This window comes from Anopheles moucheti, chromosome X (assembly GCF_943734755.1).
Source record: "Anopheles moucheti chromosome X, idAnoMoucSN_F20_07, whole genome shotgun sequence".
NCBI classification, from domain to species: domain Eukaryota; kingdom Metazoa; phylum Arthropoda; class Insecta; order Diptera; family Culicidae; genus Anopheles; species Anopheles moucheti.
Genome location: NC_069142.1, coordinates 9,335,394 through 9,343,583, shown reverse-complemented (window position 1 = coordinate 9,343,583; position 8,190 = coordinate 9,335,394). Strand labels below are relative to the sequence as shown.

At 46.7% G+C, this 8,190-nt stretch overlaps 1 protein-coding gene across 1 annotated transcript; it reads right to left on the bottom strand.

Annotated features, from left to right (window-relative positions):
• Positions 1-1,400: 1,400 nt before the first annotated feature.
• On the bottom strand, positions 1,401-7,867 carry LOC128306696 (rab11 family-interacting protein 5). Its single transcript, XM_053044282.1, has 4 exons — positions 7,224-7,867; positions 4,025-4,169; positions 2,362-3,951; positions 1,401-2,291 (listed from the first exon to the last, which is right to left on the bottom strand). Exons 1-4 carry the CDS (start codon positions 7,252-7,254, stop codon positions 2,285-2,287), a joined length of 1,773 nt encoding a protein of 590 aa, XP_052900242.1. The 5' UTR covers positions 7,255-7,867; the 3' UTR covers positions 1,401-2,284.
• Positions 7,868-8,190: the final 323 nt, after the last annotated feature.

The window sequence follows — 8,190 nt, the reverse complement described above, 5'->3', positions numbered from 1 at the left end:
ACTAATGCCCGATGCCTCTAACTTTCTTTTTCCGGGCCGCTTTTTAATGTTTTTGATCAATGAGCAGCGACCGCTCGAGCGTCGTTCGCGTGACATGACCCAGCACCGGTCACCGGCGCACAGCCGTGTCCGTGAAGAAAGTTATGAAATTCCACACACCATGAGCTCATATTCTCTTGTATCACCCGGGAACGGTTCCGTTTCGTGCGCTGGTCACTGCATCTACTCACCCACCATCCTGCCGCCCTCCTTCACCGTCGGTTGGGATGTCTGATGTCACAGCTCCAATTGCTTGAGGTTTCACGTGTGAGCGAGTGACCTCAGCCACCGATACCGCGCACACGCAATGGGGCAGAAGGGCTGGTGGTGCGAGAGGATAAACAGAACTCACCCCACCGGGGTTTACCCCTAGCTAGAAGATATTTGCACGGCGGATTGATGTTGCTGATGTTCGTGTTGCCAATGTACCGTTACGTTTCACTGTTGACGCATACTAAAAGAAGCAGCAAATGGCTGGGGAATGTCCAAGCCAAAACATTGTTGTTATTGGTCGTTAGCGCATTTAAGTGCGTTGTTTGACCGGTAGCACTTTGGATTTTTGCAAGAAGGGTTGCGGGAGGGGGATGAGAGCAGGGGGAGGGAGGGAATATGTTGGCCCTTTTTGTTACGAGCTGGCACGCACGTACAAGTGATTCGGTTTGTGTTCAATGTGTGTGTTTGTCAAGAAGACAGTTTCAATGAGTAAAAAAAAAACACACATACACACACACACACACAGAGCCGGTGTATTTCATGTTTTGATAAGAAATGTAAGGCAAGAACAAGGTGAGCATGATTTGTAAGTAATTGTTCGCAGGAAGATCTAAAATTGCTGTTCCGATTGGAAGTGAATACACTTCTGACGTATAGATGGCGCTGTACCGCCACTTCTCGAAGCTTCCAGTACTAACCACAAGAGAGCGCTGCTGCAATAACATCTTTGTTGCTATTCCATACGTATACGTTATTTTTCGTACTTTTAGCTTAGTTTTAACAACGTGCAATGTAAATGATCTTAAAATAATAAAAGAATACAACAAACAGAAGCAGAAAAGTTATTTAGTTTTGTTTCTTTATCAACCAAACTGGTGCAGTTATAATGAGGAATAAATTACGATACATCAGCTATACTTTTTATCGTTGAACGTTTAAGATGTGGACAAAAACAAGCTGCTTAGCAAATTCTTGTTCGTATAAAAAAGAATTACAGATTTGGAAAAAATGTGAAAATAATTAATTGATTAAAAGTAAAAGTAAGTAAAAGGTGAGCAAATTTAAATAACCTTATCTCCCTACACTTTTGCCCTACACGATTCACTCCCGGTTAAGCGGTGGGTTATTATAACTTAATGTTTTTTTTTTCTTTCGCATCACCACACCTTTTTGGGAAGCACACGATACACACACACACACACATTCGCTGTTATTACACGCTGGCGTATTTAATAGTAAAAAATATAATATTATTAATAACAATAGATAATATAATAGATCATTAACCGTGATTATGATGTAGAAGACACGTACGTTACAGGTCGGCACCAACGACTTACACACCTTCGTCGGTTACATCCTTGAGCGGGCGGGGAAAGATGGCGTGGGGGGGGGGGGGGATCGGGTTTGAAGTGGACGAAAATGATGGGACGCATTGTTCGTACGCAAAAGAAAAAAAAATGCACATAAACTTGGTGTATAAAAAATGGAATGCATCGTCCCGGCGATAGCAAGACACAAAAAAAAAACAACAGATATATAATCTCATTTCGTCTACTTCGATCCCCTTCTACCACACGCCGTCCCGTTCACTTGGTTCATTCTTTTACTCCGTTGGTTGGTGGTGTGTTTTACCTTTCGCTTTTCCACACGAGCAATATTCGAAGGAAGTAAACTGCTGGCTGCCTTGTTTTTGCTGTTGGGCTTGTTGTTGTAAATTTTGGCCTTATTCTAATAAATTGTTCACTGCCCGCTATCTGTTTGCGCCATTTCGCGCATCTCCCTTTTGCAACAAAATGATTGTTTCATTTCAGTACGCGTAATCGAGATGTATGTTTACATGGGTGTGTGTTGTTTACTTTTAATGAGTAATTGTGTTCCTCGATCGATTCATCTATCTGTCTATCCCCCTCCTTATCTACTTTCCCTTCTACGCTTCACTTATGTATCACGATGTTTGCGTAATTTTGATCAAAGTTGTCGAACAATAAAAGTGTATAAAAATTACTTCAACCGGACGGGAACACGTAAATCATCCACTGTGGAAAAAAAACAATAAAGTTAAAAATAGTCATACGGGAAACATTTCGCTGCACTTTCTTACGTTACCTTTTCGTCGGTGCTGCCTTCTGGTACGGGTTTTGCAATATCTTCGGATGACATTCCATCACCTTCAGCAGCAGGCTGTCGAGGTAGTCTTCCAGCTCCTTCACCTTCTGCTTCTGATAGTGCACCTCGTTCTCGAGCGTGTGCGCTATCTTGATCACATCCTCGCGCGATTTGCCCTCATATTTGGCCAACGTTTCCGGCGACACCTGGGTAAGCTTGGACTGGCGCTGAGAGGCGGCCGCTGCTGCCGCCGCCGCCGCTATCTGCTCCCCATTCTCGCCGCCAATGATGATGCGCTGGTCGGCCAACGTGCCGAGCAGCTTCGAACCGTGCTTCTTGTGTGCGGCCAGTGCACCGACTCCAACGCCCGTGGAAAGGTTTTCTAGCGAATCCGCCCGATGGCCACTGCCCCGGTGCTCCTTGACGAAGTGTTTCAGCTTCTTGGTGAAGCTTTCCTTTTCCGGTTTGATTTCCGCTACCGGACCCGGTGACTGGCGGCCGATAATGGCGACATCCTGCGAGCCAGTACGTGGCAGTGGTTTCGGTGTCGCCGCACCGGCGGGTGCTTTGGTGCTGGTGGAATGTTGTTGCTCCCGGTGGTTCGTTTTGCCGTCAAGCTCGGGCGATGTCGGTGCCGTCACGGAGCGTCCGCGCTGCTGCTCGCCCGCACCAACTTGATCGCCGCCGCCCGCTTCCGGTTCCTGTTCCGACTCTTCCAACCGGGCGGACAGCATTACCCGTGAGCTTTCCCAGCTGCGTCGCTTGAGCGAATCGGTATTGCCAATATCGAGATGCTTGCCGTACAGCTTCTGTTCCCATTCGTCCACCTTTTCGCCGGTCGCCACCGGTGTGTCGCCCCGCGGCTCGGTATCGCGCCCGGTCCACTCCAACGGTGTGGAGGCAGTCGCCGGTGCCGGCTTGGGAACGTTCGCGGCCGAGCGCAAGTTAAGCGACCCGTTCGAGCTCTTGTGCGACAAATTGTCCAGCACGAACTCGTCCTCGTCTTCGCTGATTACGCCCGGATCCGCATCGCCAAACGTTTGCTTCGACTGCCGCCCGCCGGACGACGGGTGCAACGAGGCGGTGGACGGTGTGGCGCTACCACCACCGGTACCGCCGGCCAGGCTCGAGTAGCTCCCGCTGTACATCGACGTATCGTCCGCACCGTCCCGCTCCTTCTTGTTCTCCTTTTTTCCCATGCCGGAAATGTGCATCTTCGAGCCGATCGATTTGGCGATCTTCTTCAACCCTTTGCGCTTCTCGATCGCACCGATGCTGAGCAGCGAACCGCCCACGCTGGATGCGAGATTGCTGATCGAGCTTTTGCTTTTCTCCTTCTTGCTCAGATCGGTCAGCGAACCGGCCTTCACCGTGAACGAGATGCGCACCTCCAGCTCGCCCCGGTCCTTTTCCTTCTTCTTTTCGCGATCCTTACTCTCTAGCTTGTACCAGCGGGCGCGTGGCCGCTCGTACACCTCCATCTCGTTCAGCGGCAGCACGACCCGGCCCAAAAATTCATCCATCCCCACGCTGTTGTGATGAAGCGCGGTCAGCACCAGCTGGGCCTGGTTGCCCTGGGTTGGGATTTGCCTGTGTCGAGGGAGGGAGAAAGACAAGATTAAACAACTGCGCTAAAACCACGGGCCAGCACCGATTTACGTACAGCTCACATTCTTCATTCCACATCACCGAGTCGGGGGCCTTCTGTTTGATGGACGTTTGGTACTTCTCCTTGCCGAGCGCGATGATGACGAAGCAGTTGTTTGTGCCGCCCTTGCCCTTGATGAGCAGCCCTTTGGCGCGTTGCACTGCGGAACGGAAAAACAAAAGCAAAATTAAAATAATCTTTCCTTTTTGGCGTAAACCATCCCAAACCTTCCACAAAAAAAAAACGCACACGCACACAAATATTTAAACAGAAAAATATCTTTTTTGGAGGATTATTCTTATTGTCATTGTATTCATGAGGAGACAATGCCACCACCCCAATGAGGTGGGAAAAGTAATGAATTAGGACGTGCTTTTGCTTTACTGGCACAGCAACCTCAAGTGGTCTAGTAGACCTGCTATTTCTGGCTTTCCTCGTAGCTGGATAGTCAGTCCTGCGCACGGGGGGTTGGTCCGGATGGAATTTTGTTCCGGTGCGTTCGTGTGAATACCGGCTACCGTCATGCCGCCCGGGCCGCCCCGAAAGAATACGACAACCAAGCGAATTATAAATCGTTATTCATTTAAACGAAAAATATACGAAAGTTACACGAAAAAAATAAAACAAATACATCCAACGCAAGGAAATACATTCAGTCGCGATGTACGAAACGAAACGCATTTGAATGTGTTGAACGCTGCGGTTGATGAAGCATTGAACAATTTTTAACTGTTTCTGCCCTGCCCCGGGGGCTAGGGGGGGAAGCACTCTACACGATTGCATATAAAACAACTAGCACGAGTTAATGGTGAAGGTAGTGGAACGAATTCGTGCGCTTTGAAGCACACAATGCACAGAACTGAGCGGCGCAAGATATTAGGTGAACTCATAAGTGATGTGACGACATTTTTTAGCGCTAATTGGCTAGTTTTTAATACATAACAGGAAGTTCCCGAGATACTATCCAGATAAAACAACACATTTGGTGAATAAAACATTCTAATGTAAGCAAAACAATTTGTTTTAAATGTTGTCAAAAATGCTAAATGACAAACAATTCATTGAAATGATTAACTACATTAAATTCTAATCCAAGGTGAATTAACAGAGTACAGGTGGGTCCGTCGCTCTTTTTTGTACTAATACATACATACGCGATTTTGACAGTTCCGAGCAGAAAAATTCTCGAATCAAAACAAACAACACATAAAACAAGTACGAGTTTTGATCACGGCAGTAGTTTTGCTTTTTCAATATGCAACGATTTGTATTATAAATTATAATAAGAAGTTTACCAAAAACATGGTATTAAAAGTTGTTCTACAATTTCGACAATATACACGCTGTATGATGGTGAAACACACGCCTAACCTGATGGCCTGAAGTTAACATGCGGTGTCTCGGATACAAAAGTTTAAAATGCGTGTTTTCGATAACTGTATCAATCTAAATAATAATATGATATTCATTGCCCAAAACGAAAACTCAAATTGAGCATGTTTCATCATGCATAATTGACTTCTACCGCTTCAGTTTAAATACTTTTATATGCGACCAAACGATTTTCTTGGATCAACACATGTGTGTTTTGATCGCGCCGGTCTTCTTCCTCCTTTCGTTTTCAGCTGCCAAATCGCTCTAGACGGACCGACCTGTACACTTCATAGACCTTGTTCTAATCTATGCCATGACACATTCCCGATATATCCTCTAGATTCGAAATCGAAAACATACTAGCAAAACATTCGAAAATCGGTGCGAAAAATAAACTTTTTCGCTTTTCGCAATAGAACTGCAAAACAAACAACACTTTCGGGTGTACCCCAATGCCCACTAAAAAAGGGAACGGATAAGAAAACAAAATTAATTCACCCGGCTTCGGTGGCTTCGGTGGGAGATTTTACCCGTGGAAACGTTTCGTCGCTTGTTTCCCGCCGGTGCCAGGGAAATCATAACCCAAATTAATTAGTTATCGCGATCCACCCCCACACTCTCTCTCGTTGGTGTTCCTTTCACCCAAAGCAAATGAAACGGGCTAAAAGAGAAGACAGCCAGCTGGCAGAATACGGTGTGCAATGATGTAAAGCAAACTTCGAATCTGCTTTACATACACTGACAGGGAAAACGATCCCGGAACTCGGAACTCGGGGGGGATCTTCAAAGACGCTTGAATCCTAAGAACAGAGATTCAAAGTGATTCAAATTGTAACACTAATTTTTGTTATTAAAGTAGTATAATTTATCCTTTTTTCCGTAAAAAAAGCGGTGTACAGAAAGCTTTAATCGCATTTAATAATTACCGACTCTGATAATGACTTTGATAATTTGTTGATATCGCTGTGTTACTAACATCTTGCTAATGAGTAATGCAATGGTTGATATGCGTCTCTCAATCTATACTATGGGGACGCTCCCTAATAAAACAGAATATTGAAACAGATTTGAGAACAAGAAGAAACGATCACGTTTGTTGCTACATAAACAAACCAAAACGTTAGCTCAACCTTTGCTTATGCATTGTGTAAAAGTGTTGCTGTAATATGCTTTTGCTCAGGTGGACGAGAGCTTGCCTTTCCCTATCACCTTCTTCCCCGGTGTTCTGTACGATTAAACGACCGAAGGATGGTGTTTTTAATGTTTCTAGCCGCCCCCTTGTTTTGCTCGCTGGTGAACACGGCGCGCGAGCGATAATGAACCGTTCGTGAGGGGTTGTACAAGATAAGGGTGGCTTTAGAAGTGTAGTCAAGATGATTCAGTAACACCATCCACCATCTCCGGTACCCGATCGTTTCCCGGAGGGGTGTGCGGACCGTTCGTACGTGTGCACCTGTGCGTGCGTGCGTGCATGTAGTGGTGATTGGTATGTTTGTCTAAGGATGATTCATCGCCCACGATTGTCGAAGCGTCGTGGCGCAAGTTGAGCATTATAACCACCAACCAGCTGACACAACACAGCGAAAGAACGAGTAACGTGGACCCGCTGTGCCGCTTCACCATTGCCGTCCACCCATTTCGCATTCCAACTGCCGAATCCAGTGCCCGCTCGGGCGCACCTCTTCTCTACAAAAACTGTTGCATTTATTAATGTAGTTTCGCTTCTATTTGTTCAACCACCCTCATCTCTAAACCCCTCTGTGTTTCCTCCCACACACTTCAACCCTCCACCAACAAATCTTGCCACTTCACCTTACCCTGTCCGTTACGCTTCACTTACCTGTCACTTGAATGTGCGTTGGACTCCACATTTTTGGACTGCGAATGCTCACGAAATTAATGCCTGATCACCACCTCCACCGTGCCAAGACCTTCTCCTCCTCCGACTTAGGCGCGTTGCAAAAATAAAGTCCGGGTTTGTATGCTGATCGTGGAACAGCTGATTGGTGATGTGTGGGTGGGTGATGTTGCGGAGCTTTCGGATTTTCGCCACACACAGCGAGGACGCGGAAGCCGCAGAAAGAAGCACGCAAATTGATATACCCGCTCGCTGCCCGTTGGGTGAAGATCCAGCGACGAAGACGGTCACTTTCTTTCACTTCTCTTCGGCCCCCGTCCGCCACTGCTCCGAACCGCCCCTCTGCCGTCTACCGCGAACGGCCTTGCTGGTGTGCGTAGCCCACACGGGTAAATAGGCAAATGTGTGTACGCATTCAAGTAGCACAAAGAGGATTGTTGCGCTTTGCGTTGCCTTCGTTCGAATGCTGATTATCACAATGGAGGTATTCGGCTACGTGTGTGTTGGCACGTATGAGAGGAATGTTTCTCTGTACCTTCACGGTGCCACTGGAACAGACGATCATCCGTTGCGCACTAATCCCTGATCCCCTAGGCTCACTGGATATTCGTTCCCGTATGATGACGATGTTCACCTCCTTTGATCAACAAAACAAAACGCACAACGAAACGCAACCGCCACGCGTTCGCGGATATTCACGGTAACGCACTACACACTACAGCGTGAAACTTTACTGGGGTCAAGTTGTGAAGGCACAATATTACTTCTCTACGTAAGTTGGGAAAAGGCACTCCAGGAAATATCTAGCACAACGTACACTCCGTTATCCGGAATCTTCCGCAAACCCGGTTAATCGAACGCTCCCGGATCAAGCGCATCGAGCGAGCAATTTATGACGCTTAGTTCAGTTCTGTTTCGTTATGTCAAAATGTTACATTAAGGCGTATTT